Raw genomic sequence first — 25754 nt, forward strand, 5'->3', positions numbered from 1 at the left:
CTTCTTGCAGTTTTTCTTGAAATGCATCAATAATGGTTGATATGGAATTAAAGCATTTCATTATATCCTGCTTGTCAGTGATACAGCATGTTATACTTTTATCTGGAATTGCTTCATTTTATTCCCACATCTCTATTTACTTTCTTCAAAGATTTACTTAAAGACTGAAATAATTTTAATTAGTTGTGTTTCTGTGTCTGATCCTGATGATTTAAAAAAGTTTTTCTGGCTCTTTCTCGCCAAGCAGGCGTCGGCCGTAGCGGCTTGCAGTAATGGCCAAAATTAAGGCTCGAGACCTTCGGGGCAAGAAAAAGGAGGAGCTGCTCAAACAGCTGGACCACCTGAAGGTCGAGCTGTCTCAGCTGCGCGTCGCCAAAGTGACAGGCGGCGCGGCTTCCAAACTTTCTAAGATCCGAGTTGTTCGCAAATCTATTGCCGGTGTTCTTACCGTCATTAACCAGACTCAGAAAGAGAACCTCAGGAAGTTCTACAAGGGCAAGAAGTACAAGCCCTTGGACCTGCGGCCCAAGAAAACGTGTGCCAGGTGCCACGGGCTCAACAAGCATGAAGAAAACCTGAAAACCAAGCAGCAGGAGCGGAAGGAGCGGCTACACCCGCTGCGGCAGTACGCGGGCAAGGCCTGCGCATCATGGGTCAATAAAACACAAACTGGCTGGAAAAAAAAATTTTTTTTTAGTTTGGTATTTTATCTTAGAAATTTTAACTTTCAAAAATAATATGTATTTAATAAGACTTTTAATTTTAAAAGCAATTGATTTTTACTGACAAAATTTTCATAACAGCAAATTAAACAAATACAGTATTAAAACAGATCATTTGTGAAACCGAAGCTTGGTTTCAAAGAAGAGGCGGCAAAGAAGGAAGATAAACCAGGAGACCCCAAATGCCTGCTTTCTCCACCTTTTCCGTACCCCTCTTTCCCTTTTCCTGCTCAATTCCATGAGTTCAGAAGGGCCTGGCATTCTCTCATTTGCTGCACTTCATGCATATCTTGCCTTTTCTAACTGCCAAGCCCTGAAGGCTGACAGTGTTCCTTCTTTACTCCGAGAGAAAGTCTAGAACTTGCCACCGAGCCTCCGAGGGAGAGCTAAAAGAATCTAGTGACCCTCCGCTAGCCCCTGGCCAGAAAGGCCCACACTATGGTTTAAAAGTTCTTAATAGTTTTCTGGTGAGTAAATTAGAGTGGCCAGTTATAGAAATCATTTTAAAGCTTGTGATGATTTAAGTGTAAGTACATAGGGTCTTGATAAGAACTATATTGAAATTAGAGTGCTTTTTCCTTTACAAATCACAGAGCATAACTTGTCCTTCGAAGTCATTAAGCAGGAGGAACATTCCCAGATGTCCCGTGGTTTTCTTCACCCCACCATCACCTGCCTTGCCCTCCAGCTCTGTACAGGAGAGACAGCTCTGGGCCGCTACTGTATCTTTTGACAAAAAAAAACAAAACAGATTCCAAGTCATTTTTCTTTTTCCTTCTGAGAATATTTGCTATTAACTTTAGCATTTTCCCCAGGCTTCCCAGGAATCCTGTGGTTTGCACTTGTTTTTGCTACGGCGAATGCAACTTTAGATGTGCTTTCTGCTGTTTCAGTCGTTTTTTGCTCTGCATAAACACCAGAATGTATTTTTGTTATAAATTATTATTATTTTGAACTTTTTCTAGGGGAACTTACTAAGCTTACCAAAGGGATCTCAGGGTCTTAAAACTGATATGACAGCTTCAGGGGTTTCATGCTTTTCCTTGGCAGAGTTGATAATAGATAGCACAGCATCTATCTGTACTTTCCAGTGTTGGCCCCTAAGCAACATTATCTCACTGGAGACCCTCTTGCTCTAGTGCGTACACATTCACATTTCACATTCTCACCAAAGTCAGGCTCCAAATTTGTTTTGAGATGTTATCTGAGTTGTTTTAGCATTATTATTTTTAATACTAGTTTTATACTTGATGAGCTAGCTACTTTTCAACCACTACTCCACATCTGTGAATTGTAGATGGAAGACACAATTGAAATAAGAGACAGTACCAATTTAATGAACAGAAATGACCAAAATAACATCAAACTCTGTTAACAAGGACAAAGTATAAACTGACAGCTGAGATGACCTGGCCAACAGTCCTTGTAGCCAAGCAATTTTTTAGAATACGTGGAATTTCTTTGAAAATTATAATTAATTTTACATTCAAAATTTAAATGTATATAAACACATTCTTTCTACGATCTTATTCTGTAAAACTGTCAAGCTGCCCAGAAGTAATTGGCAGACCACCAGGGACTGTCAGCAACCAAAGATCACATGTTGAGAGATGCTACTCTGCACCAAAGTACAAACCTGCCTAGCATTGACTCCCTCATTCCTGCTCTGCTCGGGGCCTGGCGCTCCCTTGGTCATCCCATACAACCTTTTTGGCAGGGATCCAAAGGCTCTGACAAGTCTTTACCAAGCATCCTTTGACCATCAAGAACATATTCTCTCAAAAGAAGCCAGATCTCAGCAGGGTCAGGACCATGGACTGAAAACCAGGAGGACCCCACTCCCTCAGAGACTTTGAACTCCCTGAGCATCAATTCTCAGTGGAATAATAATGGAGTATAAAATGGAGTAATAATGCCTTCCTTTTTTAAAAGATATGTTTTTATTGATTTTTTTTAAAGAAAGAGGAAGAGAAAGAGATAAAAACATCGATGTGAGAGAGAAGCATTGATTGGCTGCCTCCTGCATGCCCTCTATTGGGGATCGAGCCCGCATCCCAGGCATGTGCCCTGACCAGGAATTGAACCGGGACCTCTCAGTCCATGGGATGACGCTCAATCCACTGAGCCACACCAGCTGGGCAATAATGCCTTCTTTTAAGGATTTTTGGGAAGAAAAATGAATTTAAATGTCAAATACAAAGCATCTAACATAAAGACTGGCACATAGCAGAATTTGGTCATTAGTAGTTACAATCATCTTCTATCTTTTAAAATATGTCCCCACAGCATTTAGATATCACAAGCTGAGATACTTAAACAGCACAATAAATAAACTTAAACTTGGTAATTGCAATCTGACAGGGCAGAGGAACTGTTTAAATAGTCTTCAATAACAATGTAAGGTCTGAGAAAAAGCAGTGGCTCATAGTCCCCTTCAGGCCCCGTATGACTCTGAACCTGAAAGTCATCATCACAAAAAATGATGGTCTTGGTAGACTTTAGTGTTCTTCTCTGTATATGACAAACAAATGTATGCAGTCACTCACCCTTCCTGATTCCTCTTAGGGATTTTGTGTTTGCATTTCTCTGCCATGGTTTCTTATGGTGATGATTAGGCTCATGAGTGAAGGGGAGCTATCTACCAGGAAGAAGGGAAAAGATAGAAAAACTATCTGGAAGGCAGGAGGAATGTTGCAGGTGGGGAAGAGACATGAGGAATTGAAGAGTCAGCATGGACTGGAATTCTGGGTGCAAGATAGAAATAGGCTTTGAAAGTTGCATTGAAGTTTGAAACTTGAGGGAGTTGGGTGGGTAAGAAGAATTTCTAGAACATGTTGCTGCTGTGTGCTGTGCAATTTAATGTTTCTTTTTGCCAGTTGGACTTACATTCCTTGTAGATGTGACATTGTTCTGAGACAATGGAAGTATGGCAGATCGCAAATGCTGTCACAAATTCTTCCCATTCATATTAAAACTCTTATGCAGCATGATTTGCAGACACATGTGTAAGTACAGCCACCATCATATGGAGTAGAGACTGTCTCAATTGAGCTTAGTTCAAAATGTTAAGCCTCAGAATTGTGAACAACTAAATGGTGATTGTTTTAAGCCACTAAGTATTGGCAGATTTGTTATGCAGCAAAGCTAACCGATAGAGGCAAGAACAAGAAGATCCAGTAAGGTCATTATGAGATGGTCTTGTATGCCTGGTGCATAGTTAGTAGTTAATGGTTAGTAGCCTGTAAAAGAGCAGCTGCAGTCAATTAAACAGGGCAAACACTAGAACATTTTAGCAATGTTAGTGCCCCTAAAGCTCATCCACTCCAGCCTGCTCCTGACACCATGTTGAGCTAGCTGGTCCTGCCCTGCCTGGTGGCTTCCCGTGATGCAGAAAATCCCCCCATCCAGCTTTTCCCCTGGTCATTCATTCCACTTGGAGAAGTCTTACTAGTGACATACTCTTATATTTAGCCCAAAACAACAACACTACAAATGAGGAAGGTATTGTTAGAGTAATCCTGAATCCAGAGAAGATCTGAAGTAAAGAAGAGAGACCCAGGCTCCTTTGAGCTCTGCTCTCTCCCATTTACTGTCCTCTACCCTAAAAATATCTTTTGGATTCCTGAACTGTGAGAACTTCCCCTGAGATGCCCTAGTTAGCTGGCCTATGGTAATTCAGCCCGCACCTATCCAAGGGCGTAAAGCCTGGGAATCTGAGCTGTTAGGGAGCGAAGGGGGCTGAGAAAGGAAGGCGAAGGACACAGGAATAGCATAAGTATAGGAACTGTTCTGTGTATGAGATGAGATGTAGATGATATGGTATATAGTATAATATGGTATATGGTATATTGTATAATATGATATAGTATGTGGTACACAGCATATGGTATGTAGTATGTGGGATGGTATATGGTATGATGTAGTATATATGTGTGCAGAGGCAGAAACTCCATATTCAACAAATCTGTTAAGACATAACTTTCTGTGCTTAAACAACAAATTGTACAAGTTTTGTGGCTATAGGAAGTTGTCCTGGGCAGAAGCCAACTGCTGTCCTCAAAATCAAATAATGGAGTGAGTATGCTTTTCATTCATTCATTCATTCATTCATTCATTCATTCATTCATTAGCTTAGTAAACATTTGCTGAATATTAGGCTCTGGGGAATGCAGTGACCAAACTATGAGAAGTATCAGAACTCATGGAACTTCTATTCTGAGAGGGAAATACCCAATAAGCAAGTTACATATAGCATAATTTGGGATACATAAAGCAGAATGAGGGGCTAAAAACTGTTTGTGATGCCTCTTTAGGTAAACTGAGCAGGAAAGGCCTCTCTGAGGAGGTGAAGTAGGAAAAGAATCCTGAACTAAGTGGAGGTCCAGTCCACGTGGACATCTGGCGGAGACTGCAGGCAGAGTGCAGGGAATGCAGGGGCCTGCTGGGTGGAGCTGAAGGATGGGGAGCAGTAGTGGGGATGGCCAGGGCCTGGAAACCTGCATATCATGTGCAGGGCCTCCTGGCCAGGGAGAGAACTTTTCATTTGATTTATGGCAAGTGGGAATGAAGCCTTGGCAGATTGAGGGCAGGGGAGTAACTTGAACTAATTTACATCCTTACAGGATCCCTTTGACAGTTGTATGGGAAACAAATGACTTTGTGGGAACTTAGAAAAAGAGAGCTGGATCTGGGAGCTAGAACAGTGGATCCACTACTGGGTGACTTTGACATGCAGCTTAACCTCTCTGAGTCCCAGAGTTCTTGTCCATAAATTGGTGATAATAAAAGCATCATTTACCTCAGAGCATTGTTATGCAATTTATCAACTATTTTTTGAGCAGCTGTTCTGTGCTAGTCTGTTCTATGCTTTGGGGTGCTGAGCTAGAGTTAGGGCTGGATAAGTGGTACATGGGAGAGTTCAGAATGTTTCTAACATAGTGACCATCAAGAAATGGTGCCCACAGATGTTATCTTTAATTTTATTCAGTTACTGCTTTGATTCAATGGAGGAAGAAGCTCTGGGTCTCATAGTAAGAGCTACAAAGAAACATGCTCCCAGGGCAGGAGTCCATCTTTCATTCCTGGAGATTCAGGCCAGGTGTTATGGGAACCTTGGCAGCATCCTTGAGCCAGCTTTACCCTCTACTCCTACTTCCTCACCCCAAACTTTTCTAATTTTATGGTTTAATGTGACTTTCATTTATTTGCCTTGTTTTTGTGTATCTTATCCTTTGTACTATTAATCTTTTAGTGTTAGATTTTGACTTTTTTTTTTTTATATTAACGATCACATTGAGTCAAAAATCTGCTTCCCTGTAGCATCAATGAGCAGAAATGCAGAAATACCAGCTGATCGGCCTTTGGCTCCTCAATCCACAGGTTACAACAGGAAGATATTGTGTTGCATTATTATTTATTGGTTTTATTAGTAAAGGGCCTCAGAGAAAGTCACATTAAGGGACTCTAGCTTAGAAGGAATACAAGAAAAATTTTTATTTTATTTTTATTTTTAATTATCATGAAATACACATAACATAAAAGTTACCAGCATAATCATTATTAAGTATACAATTCAGTGGCATTAAGCACATTCACATTTTTGTGCAACCGTCACCATCATCCTTCTCCAGACCTCTTTCATCTGGCAAAACTGAAACTCTGTATCCATGAACAGCAATTCCCCATTCCCTTTTCCTACAAGATAGTAGAAAGAATGTCCTACCATTCTACTTCCTGTCTCCATGAATTTGACTCCTCTGGGCCCCTCACACAAGTGGAAATCATATAGTATTTGTCTTTTGTAACTAGTTTATCTCACTTAGCATAATGGCCTTAAGGTTCATCCATGTGGTAGCATATTACAGAATTTCTTCCCCCTTTATTTTTAATTTTTAAGCTTTATTAAGTTATACCTGACAATTAAAATTGTAAAATATACAATATGATGATTTCATATGTATACATTATAAAAGGATTACCATTATACTTAACCTTTATAATTAACACATTAATTACCTCACATATTTACCTTTTACTGGTAAGAATACTTAAGTTCTAGTCTCAGCAAATATCAATTATACAAAACAGTATTGTCAACTATAGTTACCATGTTTGACATTAGATCCTCAGCACTTATTCATTTGTAACTGAAAGCTTGTACCTTTACCAACCTCTCCCTTTTTCTCCCTCCCCATCCTCACCCTAGTACCTAGTAATCATCATTTTATTCTGTTTCTAGAGTTTGATTTTTTAAAATATTTTACATATAAGTGATAGCATGCAGTATTTGTCTTTCTCTGCCTGGCTTGTTTCACTTAGCATAATGCCCTCCAGTTTCATTCATGTCACAAATGATGAGATTTTCTTTTTTATGGCTGAATAATATTTCACTCTGTGTGTGTGTGTGTGTGTGTGTGTATCTCACATCTTCTTTATCCATTCATTTATCACAAGACACTATATCTCTTTGACATAATAATTTTGTTTCCTTTAGATTAATACCCAAAAGTGGAATTGCTGGATCATATGGTAGTGCATATCATATTGCTAAACCTCTGAACTGTTTTCCACAGTGGCTGCACCAGTTTACATTCCCACCATGGTGTACAGGATGACATATTGCTAAAAAGACTATTTTTTCCCTTTCGAATGGTCTTAGTACCCTTGTCAACTGTCATGTGAGGCTTATTTCTGGGCTTTCTATTTTATAACATTGGCATATCTGTCTCTATTCTAGTACAACACTCTTTTGATCACTGTAGCTTTGTAATAAGTTTGAAATCAGGAAGTATGAGACCTCAGGGTTGTTCTTCCCTTTTAAAAATTATTTTGGCTATTTAGAATTCCTTGCAATTCCATATAAATTGTAGGATCAATTTTTATTTCTGCAAAAAACAGCATTGGAATTTTGATTGGATTATATTGAATATGTAAATTACATTGGATAGTATTGACATCTTAACAATATTAAGTCTTCCAGTCAATGAACACAGGGTATCTTGACATTTATTTATGTCTTATTTAATTTCTTTCAACAACATTTTGTAGTTTTCAATGAACAAGTCTTTTGCCACCTTGGTTAAATTAATTTCTAACTGTTTTGTTGTTACTTGATGCTTTTGCAAATGGAATTGTTTTTCTTTAATTTGCTCTTCAGATTGCTCATTGTTAGTGTATAGAGACACAACTGATTGGTAAGTGTTGATATTGTAATCTGCAACTTTGTTGAATTTGTTTAGTTCTAACAGGGTGTAGTGTGTGTTTGTGTGTGTGTATAATGGAATATAATGTTTTGAATGCTTTCAAAACCATTCCTTACCTATCTACTAAGAGGCTATCCATGAATGCTCTTAGCATCTAACAAATACCAAATGTGGATGTGTAGAAAATCCTGACCACTCCATGCTGGTGTCATTATGCATTAAAAAAGCAGATTACAATGATTGTGTGCTTTAAATCTTTCAAAGTCAAGTGTAAATGGTTGATATTTCAGATTGAAAATTTTGACAGAAGAGAGGAATATTTAAGAGATCTTTTTAGATGTTTTCAATTTGCTTAATGTTAAAATGTGATCTCTGAATAAATTTAAATTGTGCTTATCCTAACATGTCAGAAATTTCAAAGAAAATGGTAAAATTTAGCAGAAAATTGCTTTGCTTTGTGTAATCTCCCACCACACCATAAATGAGGTGTAAATAGTTTTCTAATTTAGGAAAAACAATGAGAAAATTTTTCTGCTTGAAACAAGCAGTTTTACTTACTCTTAAAGTAATTGGAATGCCTGATTGAAAACATTATAATAGGAAAACACAGAGCTCAGAGAATTTCTGGACAGTCAAATTAGAGCTACAAATAGAAGACGTGTATATTGGGCTATACATGTAGCCGGAAAGAAAAAGATGTGATTAAAAAAGTGAAATAGCCCTGGACAGTGTGGCTCAGTTGATTGGGCATCATCCCATGCACTGAAAAGTTACTGGTTCGATTCCTGGTCAGGGCACATGCCTGGGTTGTGAGCTTGATCCCCGGTAGGGGGAGTGCAGGAGGCAGCCAATCCATGTTTTGCTCTCACATCAATGTTTCTCTCTCTCCCTCTCCTTTCTTCTCTCTCTAAAAATCAATGAAAAAATATCTTAAAAAAAGAAATAATTTGTAGCTGCTGCCACTGTTTAGGGGCATGTCCTGGGGCCAACTATCTCTTCTGCTTGGCTCAGCCCTCTGGGGTGATGCCTGCATTGCTCTGAACCCAGGACAACTTCACCTGGGCCCCAGGAGTGTGAACTTTGGCCTTATCCCAGACCAGGCTTCCCTTGAGATGGTGGAGCCAGGTATTAGAACAGGTGAGGCCATGTGCATTTGCAACGCTATAGCACACCAGCCTCCAAAGAGCAGATCAGCAGAATCCAGTAGCTCTCTCAAGTACAGTTTCAGTAAGTCAAAGCCTTCCCCTTCCTCCTTTTCCTAAGAGACAAATTACCACTGAACTCCTCCCCAAATGTTTCCCCTGGTGGAGCAACCAGACCCCGTGTAGCCCTGCCTGTAATTACTGTTTACTTTGATTTCTGTGGCTCACCTCATTATAGTTCATTAACATCATGAAAGGGTCTCATATGTAACCAGGCAACAAGGAGTGGAACAGTTTAGATTTAGACTCTGACTCATTGTGTTTCATTGAGTCCCACTCCAGTTGTGTCTGCTCTTAGCTTACCTCACTTCTGTGGTCACAAGAACACAAACTACTCCATAGTTGGTGGGTACTCTCCCTGCTTTTGCTCCCTCTCTGCCACTTCCTCCCCCACCCCCACCCCCACCTCTGGCTAACCTATATAGTTTCCTGGAGTATAATGAAATAGCTTCCTCCTACTTGTCAATCCTGAGGACTTTTACTTTTTTTTATGTAGTTTTATTCCTCCAAAAAGCAACTATTTTTTTAATATAAACTTTACATTTATTGCAACCTCTCTGTTGATTCTACATGTATAGTATAATATGTAGAATTTATTTATTTTTTTTATTACTTTTTTATTTTTCAAAAATTTTTATTTATTAATTTGTTTTTGTTACAGATGTTTCTCATTTTCCCCCATTGACACCCTCCTCCCCTTCCACCCCGCTCCTCCCCAAGCTTTGTTGTCTATGTTCATTGGTCATGCATACATGCATGTAAGTTCTGTGGTTTATGAAAGGGATCCCACTATATGGAAGACCGTAATCACCAATGATGCATTGGATAAAGGGTTAATTTCCAAAATATATAGAGTGCTCATACAGCTCAACAAAAGGAAGACAAATAACCCAATTAAAAAATGGGCAGAGGACCTAAACAGACACCTCTCCAAACAGGACATACAAATGGCCAAGAGACATATGAAGAAATGCTCAACATCACTAATCATCAGAGAGATGCAAATTAAAACATCAATTAGGTATCACCTCACACCTGTCAGAATGGCCGCCATCAATAAATCATCAAACAACAAGTGTTGGCGAGGGTGTGGAGAAAAGGGTACTCTAGTGCACTGCTGGTGGGAATGCAGACTGGTGCAGCCACTATGGAAAACACTATGGTGTTACCTCAAAAAGTTAAAAATTGAACCTCCATTTGACACAGTGATCCCACTTCTAGAAATATACCCTAAGAATCCTGAAACACCAATCAGAAAGAATATATGTGCCCCTATGTTCATAGCAGCTATTTTTACAATAACTAAGATCTGGAAACAACCCAAGTGTCCATCAGTAGATGAGTGGATTAAAAAGCTGTGGTACATATATACAATGGAATACTATGCAGCGGTAAGAAAGAAAGATCTCTTATCCTTTGGATGGCATGGAAGAACCTGGAAAGTATCATCTTAAGCGATACAAGCCAAGCAGAGAAAGACAAATATCACATGATCTTACTTATTGTGGAATATAATGAACCAAACAAATTGCTGAACAAAATTAACCCAGAGACATGGAGGTGGGGTACAGGCTGACAAGCCTCGGGGGCAGGGTGCGTTGTGGAGGAAGAGATAAACCACTGAACCTACATGCATGTATGCACGACCAATGAAAAACAACTAATTATAAAAATTTCTCTGGTGTCTTTATTAAGTTTCACTTTCATCACATATTTTTTTTTACTTGCTCCTTATATTATTCTTTTTTTTTTCTTTTTAAACTTTTCTTTATTGTTGAATGTATTACAGATGTTCCTCCTTTTTCACCTATTGACCCACTCCTGCATTTTCCCACACTGTTGTCTGTGACCATTGGTTATGCATATATGCATATAAATTCTTTGGTTTATCTCTTGTGACCTCCCTTCCTTTTGAGGTTCCTCAGTCTAACAACAAATTTGTACTTCTTAATTCCTTCATCTTTTTCACCCATTCCTCTGCCCCCTCCCATTTGGCAAGCATCAAGAAGTTCTCTGTATCAGTGAGTCTGTTTCTGTTCTGCTTGCTCACTTTGTTTGTAGATTCAATTGTTGATACATATGTATTTATTGACATTTTATTGTTTATATTTTTGTTCTTCTCCTTCAAGAAGACCCTGCAACATTTCACATAATACTGGCTTGGTGGTAATGAACTCCTTTAGTTTTTTTTGTCTGGGAAACTTTGTATATGTCCATCAGTTCTAAATGATAGCTTTTCAGGATAGAGTAATCTTGGTTGTAGGTTGTTGCTTTTCATCACTTTGAACATCTCTTGCCACTCTCTTCTGGCCTGCAAAGTTTCATTATTCTTTATCATAAGAAAAATGTTGTGTTGGAGACCTGTTGTTAGACCAATTAGAGGGAGACCTGTTGTTAAGGTCACTACTCCAGCACCAAGAAGTGCTGTAAGAGGCTTCTCCTTCCATCAGAGTGACTCTAATCAAAAGGTAGTAGCTGATAATTGCACTCAGACCTGTGCTTTGCCTGCCTCCTTCTCTGCTTGCAACCAGATCCTCTATAGCACTAGGTCAAGGGGAGGAAGAAACTTTCTTCTACTTTTAAAATTCTTTCAGCTGGTCTAATAATCAAATAAACATGAGACAGATTAATAAGGGAAAATGACTGAATTTAATGACATACCTATGTAAGGGAACCCCGCACAGATGAGAGAGTCAGAGACCCCACATACCTGAGAGGTTTAGAGACAAAAAGGGAAATTGAAGTATGACATTTTGAGTTAGGGTTGAGGTAAGGCAACTTGGGGTTCAGAAGGTCATTGCAAGAAGAGCACATGTTCAGTAATCAATAGTTCGCCCTACAATATAGACAGATAAAAAGTCATTTCTTGTGATAACTCTTATCCTGGGCCAGATCCCTACTTTAAATTAATCTAGATAGTTAAGGGAAGGAGTGGGGTCCACAGGGTCTCCATTGCTTTTAGCTCAAAATATTTCACACACCAGTGAGGCACATCTTGGGTGGCTCACTCTGAATTCCTGCAAAATCAGATTAGGCGGTCCATTAGTGTGAGCCACCACAGTTTACTTAGAGAAATCGCAAAGGCCAAGCATACTCGTTAGTACCCTTCTGTTTCTGCCAACGAGGTTGTAGCAGCATTAGTTGGGGGGAGACAGGCCCATCGACAGCAGGTTGCATCTTGTCTGGGAGGGGATGACTGAGATAAAGAAAAATTAGCCCGGCCACTGTGGCTCGGTGGATTGAGCATAGTCCCATGGACTGAGAGGAACATGCCCCGGTTGCAGGCTCGATCCCCAGTAGGGGCCTGCAGGAGGCAGCCAATGGGTGTTTCTCTCTCACATAGATGTTTCTATCTTTTTCTCCCTTCCTCTCTCTCTAAAAAAGTCAATAAAAACATGTATATATATTTTTTTAAAGTTTAGAGTACTCTGCAGAATGAAGAATCAGAAAATTTCAGTTTTTTCCTGAAAGGTGGAATTTGGGGATTCTGGCATGTGGAGAAATGAGGAAGAGTCAGGAGAGAGGAGGGAAAACCTACAGGGTAGATATGAAAAGAAAAATTACCAGTGGACTTTAAGAGCAGTGATGTTCCTCAAATAACGGTGTCAATTATTAATATCTATATGTCTTAAGTCACAAATATAAAAATCATCCAGATCAACTTTAAAATATTTGCCTTTTTACATTTACATATGTCACCATTACTTAAAATTTTTTATTTTCCAGCTCTGTTTAAAAATAGTGATAATACCTTGCATTTATATATTATTTTATATTTTATAAAAAGTTTTCACATTCAGTATGTCATAGAAATTTGAATTTCTATATTACCTTTTACAGTTAAAACAGTTGATCACTTATTTATGTTACTTGCAAAATAATTTTTTGTTATGTGGGTGCATCAGATATTTTCTTGAGTTAAAGACAATCTGCACAATAATTTATTCTTGTACAGCAAGATCCATGAGGTCATTGTTGGCAGGGTAACTCCAAGCTACTAAGCATATTCAACTTTCAGTAAGCAAACATACCCCTCTGTATTAGAAGCTTAGAAGTGTGTTTGCCTAAAGCAAATATCCATCATCCTTGGTCCTACATCAATATTCCTTGTAACTATTTTAATAAATCTTTCGATAAAAGAAGAATGCTCTTTGCTCTTTTAAGTAAACAAATAAAACTCAACTTTATGATGGCAGGATAAAAAAATCCACATTGATTTAGTTTATATTTATGGTAACTGGCTCATGAATCCTTTCTATGTTCTTATGTCTTTCAGAATAAGAGACAACGGAAAACGTAGGTTTCTGCTTTCTCAGATTTACTCCTGTCGACAGCTGTTCATCTTCCTAAAGTTCTTGCTTAAAACAAACAAACACACAAACAAATAAACAACCAGAAATTTGTGGTTTTTTGTATCAGCTACCTTTTGAATCGAGACTGAATAAAAATCATTTGGAGGCTCTGTTTTGAATTTCTCTAGGTAGGCATTTGGTTTAATATTCCAAAAGAGTCCTTTGCCATATATGACCATGGCAGGAACATTATCCACAAAGATAAGGTGTGGTTTGGTTCAGTTTGGAGAAAGTGACAACACCTGAAGACATAGTATTGTTGATGATACCACTCATCACAGTGAGAGCTGGAACCAGACATCCTATCCTCCAGGCTTTAATCCACTGAGTTGTCCAACCTCCAATTTGATAAGAACATATCAGTTACATTCCCAAGGACTGCTATTTTATTCTTTATATTTCTAAAAATATCTTTAAAATTTTACCTTTATATTAAACTCAACGTCCATAGAACTTTTTAATTGTAAATGTAACTTTGAAAGACATCAGCAACAGGGAAAAAAATCTAGCTAACAATAATAATTTGTAATTTATTTCTAACAATATTGTTTAAGATATTAATTGCTTTTAAAAGACTCCAGGGCTCAAATAATGATTTACAAGCAAATGTAATTATTTCTAGAAATAAGTTAAAAAATTAAAATTATTTTTATGCAAAATTCTGCTAAAGAAGTGAACATAGCAATAGGAAAATGTTTCTTCCAAATATATAAAATATTTGTCTCTTTTTAAAAAAATGAAGACATCTTAATTTAGCTCAGAAAATTGTATTATAGTGTTGGAAAGCAAGAGAGGGTGGCAATTTGTGTGGGTTTACAATAACTTTGACCTTGGCAGTTTCTTGGAGATAGATTACCCTGCCCTATGCAAAGGAAGAGAATGGATCCCAATTAAGAAACTACAAGTTAGAAGTGGGGAGGGAGGTCGGGCGAGATGAGATAAACCAAAGAACTACTATGGATATATGCATAACCAATGGACACCTACAATAGTGTGGGGAAGGAAGGAGGGGGGTGGATTGGGGAGGAGGGGCTCAATGGGGAAAAAAGGGAGGGAATATCTGTAATATATTGAACTATAAAGATGAGTTTTTTTTTAAAAAAAAAAAAGAAACTACAAGTTAGAGAGCAGGGTGCTCCCATAGCAAGATGTGAAGGCCAGTAGACATTAATTCCATTTAGGAGTTAATACAAATTAACAGTGCTTCTAAGACAATTTATTTGCCTATAAAAACCACCAAAACACAGTTAATTATCTCTGTGATAATAAGCTTTTACTCTGGTTTCAAATGCATTTTTTTTCTTTTTTTTAATTTTATTTTTGATACAGATGTTTCTCCTTTTTTACCCCATTGACACCCTCCTCACCATCCCCCCCTGCCCCGTCCCCAGCTTTGTTGTCCATGTCCATTGGTTATGCACACATGCATATAAGTTCTGTGGTTTATTTCTTCCATCCCCCCACCAAGCCCTCTTCTGAGGGTTGTCGGTCTGTACCCTACTTCCATGTTTCTGGGTCAACCCTATTCCTCAGACTGTTATATTCATTATATTCCATATATAAGTGAGATCATGTGGTATTTGTCTTTTCACTTAGGATAATACTTGCTTCACTTAGGATAATACTTTCGAGGTCCCTCAATGTTGTCTCAATAGATAAGAGAGCTTTCTTTCTTACAGCTGCATAGTCCTCCATTATGTATATGTACCACAGCTTTTTTATATGGACCCTTAAGCTGTTTCCAGATCTTAGCTATTGTAAATAGTGCCACTATGAACATGGGGGTACATATATTCTTTCTAATTGGTGTTTCAGGCTTCTTAGGGTATATTCCTAGAAGTGGGATCACTGGGTCAATGGGAGTTCAATTTTTAATTTTTTGAGGTAACACCATATTGTTTTCCATAGTGGCTGCACCAGTCTGCATTCCTACCAGCAGTGTACTAGAGTCCCCTTTTCTCCACACCCTCGCCAACACTTGTTTGATGATTTGTTGATGGCAGCCACTCTGGCAGGTGTGAGGTGATACCTCATTGTTGTTTAAATTTGCATCTCTCTGATGATTAGTGACTTTGAGCATTTCTTCAAGTGTCTCTTGGCCATTTGTATGTCCTGTTTGGAGAGGTGTCTATTTAGGTCCTCTGCCCATTTTTTAATTGGGTTCTTTGTCTTCCTTCTGTTGAGTTGTATGAGCACTCTCTATATATTAGACATTAACCCCTTATCTGATATATCATTGGCAATTATGCTCTCCCATACAGTGGGTTGCCTTTCCATTTTGATGATTGTATCTTTTGCTGTGCAGAAGCTTTTGAGTTTGATGTAGTCCCATGTGTTCATTTTCTCCTTTGTTTCTGTTGCCTTAGGTGATGTATCAGTGAAAATTCTGCTGCGTATGATGTCGGAAATTTTGTTGCCTACATTATCTTCTAGAATTTTTATGAATTCATGAGTCACATTTATCCATTTTGAGTTTATTTTTGTGTATGGTGTAAGTTGATGGTCTAGTTTTATTTTATTGCATGTACCTGTCCAATTTTCCCAATACCATTTATTAAAGAGGCTCTCTTTACTCCACTGTATGCTCTTGCCACTTTTGTCAAATATTAATTGAGCATATTGCCTTGGGTCCATTTCTGGGTTCTCTATTCTGTTCCACTGAACTATATGCCTGTTCTTGTGCCAGTACCAGGCTATTTTGATTACAGTCGCTTTGTGGTATAACCTGATATCTGGTATTGTGGTCCCACCGACTTTGTCCTTCTTTTTCAAGATTGCAATTGCTCTTTGGGGTCTTTTTTGGTTCCATATGAACTTTTGAAGTATTTGTTCTAGTTCTGTGAAATACGTCATTGGTATTTTGATGAGGATTGCATTGAATCTATAGATTGCTTTGGGTAATATGGACATTTTAATGATGTTAATTCTTCCAGTTCATGAACAAGGTATGTGCTTCCACTTTTTTATATCTTCCTCTATTTCTTTTTTCAATGTCCTGTAGTTTTCTGCAAATAGGTCCTTTACTTCTTTGGTTAAGTTTATTCCTAGGTATCTTAATTTTTTTGCCGTGATGGTAAATGGGATTGTTTTTTCAGTTTCTCTCTCTGTGAGTTCATCATTGGTGTATAAGAATACCACTGATTTCTTGACATTAATTTTGTATCCTGCTACTTTGCCAAATTCATTTATTAACTCTCGTAGATTTTTGATGGAGTCTTTAGGGTTTTCTATGTATAATATTATGTCATCTGCGCCCTGGCCAGTTTGGCTCAGTGGTTAAAGCGTCGGCCTGCGGTACAGAGAGACCCAGGTTCGGTTCCCGCTAAGGGCACGTACTTCGGTTGCAGTTTGTCCCCAGCCCTGGTTGGTCGTGCGGGTGGCAGCCACTCGATGTGTCCCTTCACGTCGATGTTTCTCTCTCTCTCTCCCTTCCTCTCTCTCCCTCCCACTCTATCTGTACAAAAAATGGAAAAATATCCTCGGGTGAGGATAAAAAAAAAAAAATATATTATGTCATCTGCAAATATTGACAGTTTCACTTCCTCCTTTCCAATTTGGATCCCTTTTATTTTTTTCTTCATGTCTGATTGCTGTGGCTAAGACATCCAGTATAATTTTTAATAAGAGTGGCGAAAGTGGACATGCCTGTCTTGTTCCTGTTTTTAAGGGAAATGGTTTTAGTTTCTGCCCAATGAGTATGATGTTGGCTGTAGGTCTTTCATATATGGCGTTTATTATGTTGAGATATGATCCCTCTATTCTCACATTGCTGAGCATTTTTATCAGAAATAAATGTGGGATTTTTTTTTTCTTTTTTTGTTCAGATAGAGTGGGAGGGAGAGAGAGGAAGCGAGGGAGAGAGAGAAATAGCGATGTGAAAGGGACACATCTAGTGGCTGCCATCCACACGACCCAATCAGGGCCAGGGACAAACTGCAACCGAGGTACGTGCCCTTAGCGGGAACTGAACCCGGGTCTCTCTAGACCACGGGCCGATGCTCTAACCGCTGAGCCAATCCGGCCAGGGCATGGATGTGGGATTTTGTCGAATGCTTTTTCAGCATCTATTGATATGATCATGTGGTGTTTTGTTTTTTTTTCCTATCCTAACCTGAGGACATTTTTCCATTTTTTGTTCAGATAGAGCGGGAGGGAGAGAGAGGGAGAGAAAAATCGATGTGAAGGGACACATCGAGTGGCTGCCACCCGCACGACCAACCAGGGCCGGGGACAAACTGCAAATGAGGTACGTGCCCTTAGCGGGAACCGAACTTGGGTCTCTCTGTACCGCAGGCCGACACTCCAACCGCTGACCCAAACTGGCCAGGGCTGATCATGTGGTTTTTATTCTTCATTTTGTTTATGTGGTATATCATATTTATTGATTTGCGAATATTGTACCAGCCATGCCTCCCTGGGATGAATCCCACTTGGTCATGGTGAATAATTTTTTTGATGTATTGCTGGATCCGATTTGCTAGTATTTTGTTCAGGATTTTGGTGTCTATGTTCATCAGGGATATTGGCCTGTAGTTTTCTTTGTCTGTAGTGTCTTTTTTTTTTGGTTTTGGAATTAGAATTATGCTGGCCTCATAAAACAAGTTTGGAAGTCCTCTTTCTTCTTGAATTGTTTGAAATAGTTTGTGAAGAATGGGTGTTAGTTCTTCTTTGAATGTTCGGTAAAACTCACCCGTGAAGCCATCTGGGCCTGGACTTTTGTTTGCTGGGAGAGTCTTGATTACCTATTCAATTTTCTTAGTAGTTATTGGTCTGTTCAAGTTTTCTATCTCTTCCCCATCCAGTTTTGGGAGACTGTGTATTTCTAGAAATTTGTCCATTTCGCTTAGATTGTCAAATTTGTTGCCATATAATTGTTCATAGTAGCTCTTAATGATCTTTTGTATTTGTGTGGTGTCAGTTGTTACTTCTCCTCTTTCATTTCTGATTTTGTGCATTGGGGTTCTCTCTCTTTGTTTCTTGATGAGTCTAGCTAAGGGTCCATCAATCTTGTTTATCTTTTCGAAAAACCAGGTCTTTGTTTCATTGAACTTTTGAATTGTTTTTTTGGTCTCTATGTCATTTATTTCTGCTCTGATCTTTACTAGTTCCTTCCTTCTACTTGCTCTGGGGTTTTCTTTCAAATTCTTTAAGTTGTGAGGTTAGACAGTCAATTAAAATTTTTTCTTCTTTCTTGAGGTAGGCCTGTAGTGCTATGAACTTCCTTCTCAGAACTGCTTTTGCTGCATCCCATAGATTTAGTGTTGTTGTGTGTTCATTTCATTACTTTCCAGGAAGTTTTTAATTTCTTCCTTGATCTCCTCGGTAACCCATTCATTGTTCAGTAACATGCTATTTAGCCTCCATGTGTTCAAATGTCTTTGCATGTTTTCGTTGCAATTGATTTCTAGTTTTATGCCATTTTGATCTGAAAAGATGTTTTATATGATTTCAATCTTTTTGAACTTGTAGAGATTTAGTTTGTGTCCTATCATGTGGTCTATCTTTGAGAATGTCCCATGTGTACTTGAGAAGAATGAGAATTCTGTAGTTTTGGGGTATAATTCTCCATAGACATCTATTAAATCCACTTGGTCTAGTGCTTCATTTAGAGTCTATGTTTCCTTGCTAATTTTTTGTCTAGAGGATCTATCCAGTGGTGTCAATGGGGGGGGGGGGGGGGTTGAAGTCCCCTGCAATGATTGTATTGCTGTTAATTTCTCCTTTGAAGTCCTCCAGAAAAATTTTAATATATTTTGGTACTCTTATATTCAGTGCATATATGTTTATCAAGGTTATATCTTCCTGTTGGATAGATCCTTTTAATATTATGTAGTGACCTTCTTTGTCTCTAGTTATGGCCTTCATTTTGAAATCTATTTTGTCAGATATGAGTATTGCTACACCAGCTTTTTTTTTTTGCTTTCCATTTGCTTGGAAATTTTTTTTTCATCCCTTCACTTTCAACCTATGTGAGTCTTTTGTTGTGAGGTAGGTCTCTTATAAAGAACATATAGATGAGTCATGCATTCTTATCCAATTAGGTACTCTGTATTTTTTTTTTTTTTTAGCCTCACCCGAGGATATTTTTCCATTTTTTTTGTACAGATAGAGTGGGAGGGAGAGAGAGAGAGAGAGAAACATCGACGTGAAGGGACACATCGAGTGGCTGCCACCCGCACGACCAACCAGGGCTGGGGACAAACTGCAACCGAAGTACGTGCCCTTAGCGGGAACCGAACCCGGGTCTCTCCAGACCGCAGGCCGATGCTTTAACCGCTGAGCCAAACTGGCCAGGGCAATGCCAATAATTTAACCCAAGATTTAAAAGCCTGGTTCAGGAGGGAGGCAAGATGATTGAAGCCTAAGGAAGTTTGCTTAGGTCCACTTGCTCCAAGCACAGACTGACTTGAGGTTAGACTGCAGAACATTCAACTTGAAAATCCACCTGAAAATACTGATTGGAAATACTGCGAGCAAAGAGTGTGGCAAGGGGACAGGAGGAGACGGGAAGTGGGTGAGGGAACTCACGCAGCTCTGCAGTGTGGCTGGAATGACAGGGAGCTTGCAGCAGCACGGCTTTTGCCCCCTGGGAGTGGGGGACTCAGCCCCACTCTGAGATCCCCAAAAGAGAGCAACAGAGAAGGAAAGGGAAGTCCATGTAGCATAGTAGCACTGGACAGTGGGAATCAGAGGTGATTTGGCTCACCAGGGGACTCAGCACTATCCCAGGCTGAAAGCCAATGTGTGTTTACAACACCATCCTGGGAAGCTCCCCTGATTGTGGGAGCCGGAGAGCCCCCAAAGTGGAATGGCACGCCTGAGAGGGGTCTGAATGGATTATGCAACAGTGACTCTGAGGGGCTACATATTTGCTGACAGAACTTTGAGGGGGGCTAGCCAGAGCACCTAGGAAAAAAGACATGCCCCCCCCCCCACCTTGAGAAAAGAGGAGTCCCTGCCCTGACCTGGGGAGCAGCTCTGGGTTGGAAATCAGCATCCCAGGGGCTTGTCCTGGTGATGTTGGGAATTCAGATGTCTGGCCAGGTGGGAACCTGGGCAGAAGCCTCCCCAACCCCCAAGTGATAGCCAGCCTTGCTGAAAGATTAAAGAGCCAAGTAGGGCATTGTCTATTTTTAATTTTTTCTCCTTTTTTCCTATTCTCCCCAGCTTGGGATGGCGACCAAGGGTGACAGCAACACAGGCAGAGCTGAAGCATTGGAAGGAGAGGAAGAGACTGTTTGTTCCTCCTATAAGCTACAGGCACCAACCCTAACACACATGTTTCAATTTGTGTCCTGATACCCCATAGAGCCTTTGCCATGGGGGAAGGGAAAGTAGCCCAGAACAAATACATACATGTGGTGAGCCCCAAAGGTGACCCAGCCTCTGGGCTAGGGAAGCCCAGCTCACAGGACTACCTAGACCCACATCCTACAGGGCCTCAGCCAGGACACCTAGGACAAGGCAGGGACAGTGATTCACATTGGCCTGCACCACAGAACTGTTCAAGAGGACAGGAACCCACACTCAGGGGCCAGATCCAACAACAGCAGAGCAAAATCCAGTGAGATCCATAAATAGCAGATCCAAGGTGTTTTTGATGTTATTTTTGTGGTTGTTTTGGTATGTGTGTTTTTTAAATTTTTATTTTTCATTTAATTTTCTTCTTTTCTTTTCCCAATTTTTTCTTTCCTGATATATATATATATATTTTTATCCTCACCCGAGGACATTTTTGCATTTATCTTCAGATAGAGCAGGAAGGAGAGAGAGAGGAAGAGAGAGAGAGAAACACTGATGTGAGAGAGACACATCAACTGGGGCCAAGGACAAACAGCAACCGAGGTACATGCCCTTAGCGGGAACCTAATGCAGGACTCTCTAGTCCACAGGTCGATGCTCTAACCGCTAAGCCAAACTGGCCAGGGCATCTATTCTATATCTTATTCAATTTAGCATTATTACTTTCTAAAATTATTATTGTAATTATCATTTCAGTCATTATTTTCTACCTTTTATTTTTTATGCTTACCTTATTTCTGGTCTTTGCCTTCTTGCTTTCTTCTTCTTCTTCTTTTCTTCTTCTTCTTCTTCTTCTAATTATTATTATTATTATTTTCCCTCTCCTAACTCTTTTGGTCTTACATCTTCTAATATTCTTCTGTGTGTGTATGTGTGTGTGTGTGTGTGTGTGTGTAGTTTTTTTTTCTTTTTATCTTTTCGTTGATGCTAGTGGTTGTTTTTATTTTTATTGGAAGGAGAAGAAGAATCAGAAAAAAGAATAAAGAACCTGTTTGAAGAAATAATTACAGAAATCTTTTTTAACCTGTTGAAGGAAAAAGTCACACAGAGAATCCCAATCAAGATGAACCAAAAAGACCCACACCTGGACACATCACAATTGAAATGGTGAACATTAAAGACAAAAAAATAATCTTAAAGGTTGCAAGAGAGAGTCAGAAAGTTACCTATAAGAGAGCTCCCATCAGACTGTCAGCTGATTTCTCAATAGAAACACTGCAGGTCAGAAGGGAGTGGCATGAAGTATATAAAGTAATGAAAAGCAAGGGACTGACCCAAGACTACTCTATCCAGCAAGGCTGTCATTCAAAATTGAAGGTGAAATAAGGAACACTGCAGACAATGTAAGTCTAAAGGAATTTACTTCCTTCAAACCAGCACTGCAAGAAATGCTAAAGAGACTATTGTAAGAAGATGAAAGGAGGGGGACGACACATGTATAAATAATTAAAATGACAGCCCTGGCCAGTTTGGTCAGTGGTTAGAGCATTTTCCCACAGACTAAAGGGTCACAAGTTCAATTCCTGGTCTAGGACATAAACCTGGGTTGCAGATTTGATCCCCAGCACCAGGGTCATGCAGAAGACAGCTAATCAATGTCTCTCTTTCTCTCTGTCTTACTCTTTCTCTCCTTTACTCCTTTCCACTCTATCTAAAAGTTAATGGAAAAATACCTTGGGTAAGAATTAACAACAACAACAACAAAATTAAATACCTATGAAAAATAACCTTAAATGTAAGTGGCTTAAATACTTCAAACAAAAGACTTAGGGTAGCTGAATGGATAAGAAAACATGGTCCATATATATGCTGTGTTCAAGAGAAACACTTCAGGACAAAAGACTCACAGGATGAAAGCGAAGGGATGGAAATTTTTTTCCCAAACAAACAGAAATGAAAAAAAAGCTGGTATAGTATCCGTTACTCATATCTGATAAGATAAACTTCAAAACGAGGCCATAATAAGAGACAAAGAAGGTCATTACACAATATGAAAGGAATCAATCCAACAAGAGGATATAGCCCAGGTAAACATACAGGCATCCAATATAGGAGCACCAAGATATATATAAAAACTTCTGGAAGACTTCAAGGGATAGACTGACAGCAAAACAATTATAGTAGGGGACTGTAACACCCTACTGACATCACTGCATAGACCTTCTAAACCCAAATTAACAAGGAAAGAAAGACCCTAAATGAGACACTAGATCAGCTGCATTTAGTTGTTATTTACAGAACATTTCATCCCAAAGCTGCAGAATATATATTCTTCTCAAGTTCACACTGGACATTCTCAAAGATAGACCACATGCTAGGACACAAACTAAATCTCAACAAGTTCAAGAATATTGAAATCACATCAAACATCTTCTCTGATCACAACGGTATGAAAATAGAAATAAATTACAAAACATTCAAACACATGGAGACTAAATAGCATGTTATTAAACAATGAATAGGTTACCAATGAGATCAAGGAAGGAATAAAAAAATTTCCTGGAAACTAATGAAAATAAACACACACCAACCAAAATCTATGGGACACAGCAAAAGCAGTCTTGAGTGTTTTTTTCTTTTTTTACTCCTCACCTGAGGATATTTTTCTACTTATTATCAGATAGAGTAGGAGGGAGGGAAAGAGAGAGACAGATAGAAACATCGACATGGTAGAGCCACATCGACTGGTTGCCTCCCACACCTGACCAGGGCCAGTGAGGAATGCAACCGAGGTACGTGCCCTTGACTGGAATTGAACTCGCAACTCATTGGTCTGTGGGCCGATGCTCTAACTGCTGAGCCAAAGTGGCCAGGGCTTGAGTGGTTTTAACCTTTCAGTGTGGCTGGCTCTCGGTGGGCGAGGCTTTTGCCCAGTTTTCTCACCTGGCCAGATGTCTGAATCCCCAACTCCTCAAGGCCCTGCCACTGGGGTGCCAATGTCCAGCCCAGAGCTCTTCCAGAGGTGGAAGAAGAGATGCCTCCTCTTCCTTCAAGTTGGGGAGGAATGTGACTGTGTCTAGCCACCATCAAAGTTCTTTCAGTGAATTCTGGGCCCCTCAGATTCACTGCTGTGTGATCTGCTGAGACCCCTCCTCAGGTCTGCCGTTCTGAGATAGTGCTGAGTCCCCTGCTGTGGGTCTAATCACCTTTATTATGACTGTTTGATGCTATGTGGGCTCCCCTTCCCTTCTCTGTTGCTCTATTTTGGGGATCTCTGTGGGGGGCTGAGTCCCCCTGCTTCCAGGAGGCAGGAGATGTACTGCTGCACATTTTCTGTCTTTCCAGCTGCACTGAGCATTTGGGTATTCTCTCACCCACTTCATATCTTCTCCTGTCTCCTCTCCATGCTCCCCACTCACAGTATTTCCAATCAGCTTACTTTCAGGGATTTTTTTAAAAGTTAAATGTTATGCAGTTTAGCCCCAAGTCTGATCCTGTGCTTGGAGCAAGTGGACGGAACTTCCTTAGGCTTCAGCCATCTTTCCTCCTTCTAGCGTCATTTTAAAAATAATAAATATTATTCATTCTTCTTAGTACAAGTTACTTTAGCCCCTATGATGTAAAAGTCTGCAGCTGGAGAAACTGTTCAGAAAGATTAGTTTAAGAAGAAGAAATGAAATTCAATTTTAGATCTACATGGGCCTGCTCAGAGATGCTTCTGGAGACACTGGTACATATAAAGCAGCTGAACACAAGTGGGTGTACACCGTCTCCCTGAGATCTCCTTGTAACTGTGGTGCTTCTACTCCATCCATCCCTGCTGGCATCATTACCCAAGATATGGAGCAGAATGAGGATGGGAGATGGACATGAGATATTGAGACTTGGTCGAGTGAAGATTAGGAGGTACTTGGTATTATGGTTAGTTTGAATACAGTTAATAAACAAAGACATAACAAATCTAAGGTTTTCACTGGAAATTCCACAATTGAAAATACTAATAGTCTTGTACCACCGTGAAGTCGATTTGTTTTTTACCGCCACCTCTTCCTGGAGTCAATCTTCTAGTAAGCCAACTAACTTTTAAGCCTGCTATAAATTCACGCCTAATAGAACATTTCTTTTCTGCAAAGGGAAATAAAACCATTCAGTCCATGAGTTGATAGAAAAGTGAATTGGAGTTTGACATTCATGTGAAGTACAAATAAAGTCATAAAATTAATGTTTGGTAAGAGACTGGCCTTTATGACAGTATATAAGAAAATTCAGCAATAATAAATTTGCTCAAAGGATAAACTATTTTTTTCTACCTGAAGTCCATCTGGCTGTCATCTTGAAGTAAATATTTATTAAGGGAATAAAATAAAAGCACTTTAAACCCACTAAAGAAATGTGTTTAAGTATATATGATGACAAAAATATAATAACAGATGATGAGATGAACCAGATTTTTAAAATGCTAGAATAAATCACATTCTTCAGGAAGAATGTGTGAAGAATATGTGTTTGGCATCTAGTGCACAGTTCTTCTTCAGTCAAGATGTGAAGTCAGCAGAGGACGAGATGACCTGGCTTTGGAAATGAGAACTCTGCAGCTGCTTCTGAAGAACCTCAATCAATTATCACCATGCCCAACTGGATGATGTGTTAGAAGTTCTCTGTGCAGGTGCCCCTGCATGCCTTCTCCAGGGCAACATCCTCTCTCACATTGTCCATGGCAGTGCTCCAAGTCAGTCACCTTACCCACCCGGCATAAGTGCCATCACCAAGAAACCGAGATACAAAATGAGATAACCACCGAGGTGTTTCAGAACAAGATGAGGCCCTGTGCCAGCCTGATCTTGCGCTTCCTTCCTGCACACAGCTCTGCCTCCTGGTGGTGCCAGTGGAACAGAACTGGTTGTCCTGGCACTCCTGGAACTGGCCCTGCCATCCGTGGACAGGAGGCTCTCAGCACCAGCTTCTTCCTCAGGACCTCCCATCTTAGCATCTCAGCAGTCTTTTCCCTTGACTCTCTTCGAAGCCAATCAAGGA

The 25754-nt window shown here is 39.6% G+C and overlaps 1 protein-coding gene across 1 annotated transcript; it reads left to right on the top strand.

Moving 5' to 3' along the window:
- The first annotated feature begins 247 nt into the window (after positions 1 to 247).
- LOC118619229 (60S ribosomal protein L35-like) lies at positions 248 to 24593 on the top strand. The gene is made up of 3 exons (XM_036245947.1): positions 248 to 653; positions 20646 to 20714; positions 24411 to 24593. Exons 1-3 carry the CDS (start codon positions 273 to 275, stop codon positions 24591 to 24593), a joined length of 633 nt encoding a protein of 210 aa, XP_036101840.1. The 5' UTR covers positions 248 to 272.
- The last annotated feature ends 1161 nt before the right edge of the window (positions 24594 to 25754 follow it).

Source organism: Molossus molossus, unplaced genomic scaffold (genome assembly GCF_014108415.1).
Source record: "Molossus molossus isolate mMolMol1 unplaced genomic scaffold, mMolMol1.p scaffold_m16_p_6, whole genome shotgun sequence".
NCBI classification, from domain to species: Eukaryota; Metazoa; Chordata; class Mammalia; order Chiroptera; family Molossidae; genus Molossus; species Molossus molossus.

What these genes read in the sequence shown, in the direction of transcription:
- LOC118619229 (XM_036245947.1), top strand. Translation starts at nt 273, where the DNA reads ATGGCCAAAATTAAGGCTCGAGACCTTCGGGGCAAGAAAAAGGAGGAG. An exon ending in GCAAGGCCTGCGCATCATGG is followed by an intron (nt 654 to 20,645) that starts GTCAATAAAACA and finishes TATTCTCCCCAG; the next exon opens with CTTGGGATGGCGACCAAGGG. An exon ending in TGGAAGGAGAGGAAGAGACT is followed by an intron (nt 20,715 to 24,410) that starts GTTTGTTCCTCC and finishes ATTCAATTTTAG; the next exon opens with ATCTACATGGGCCTGCTCAG.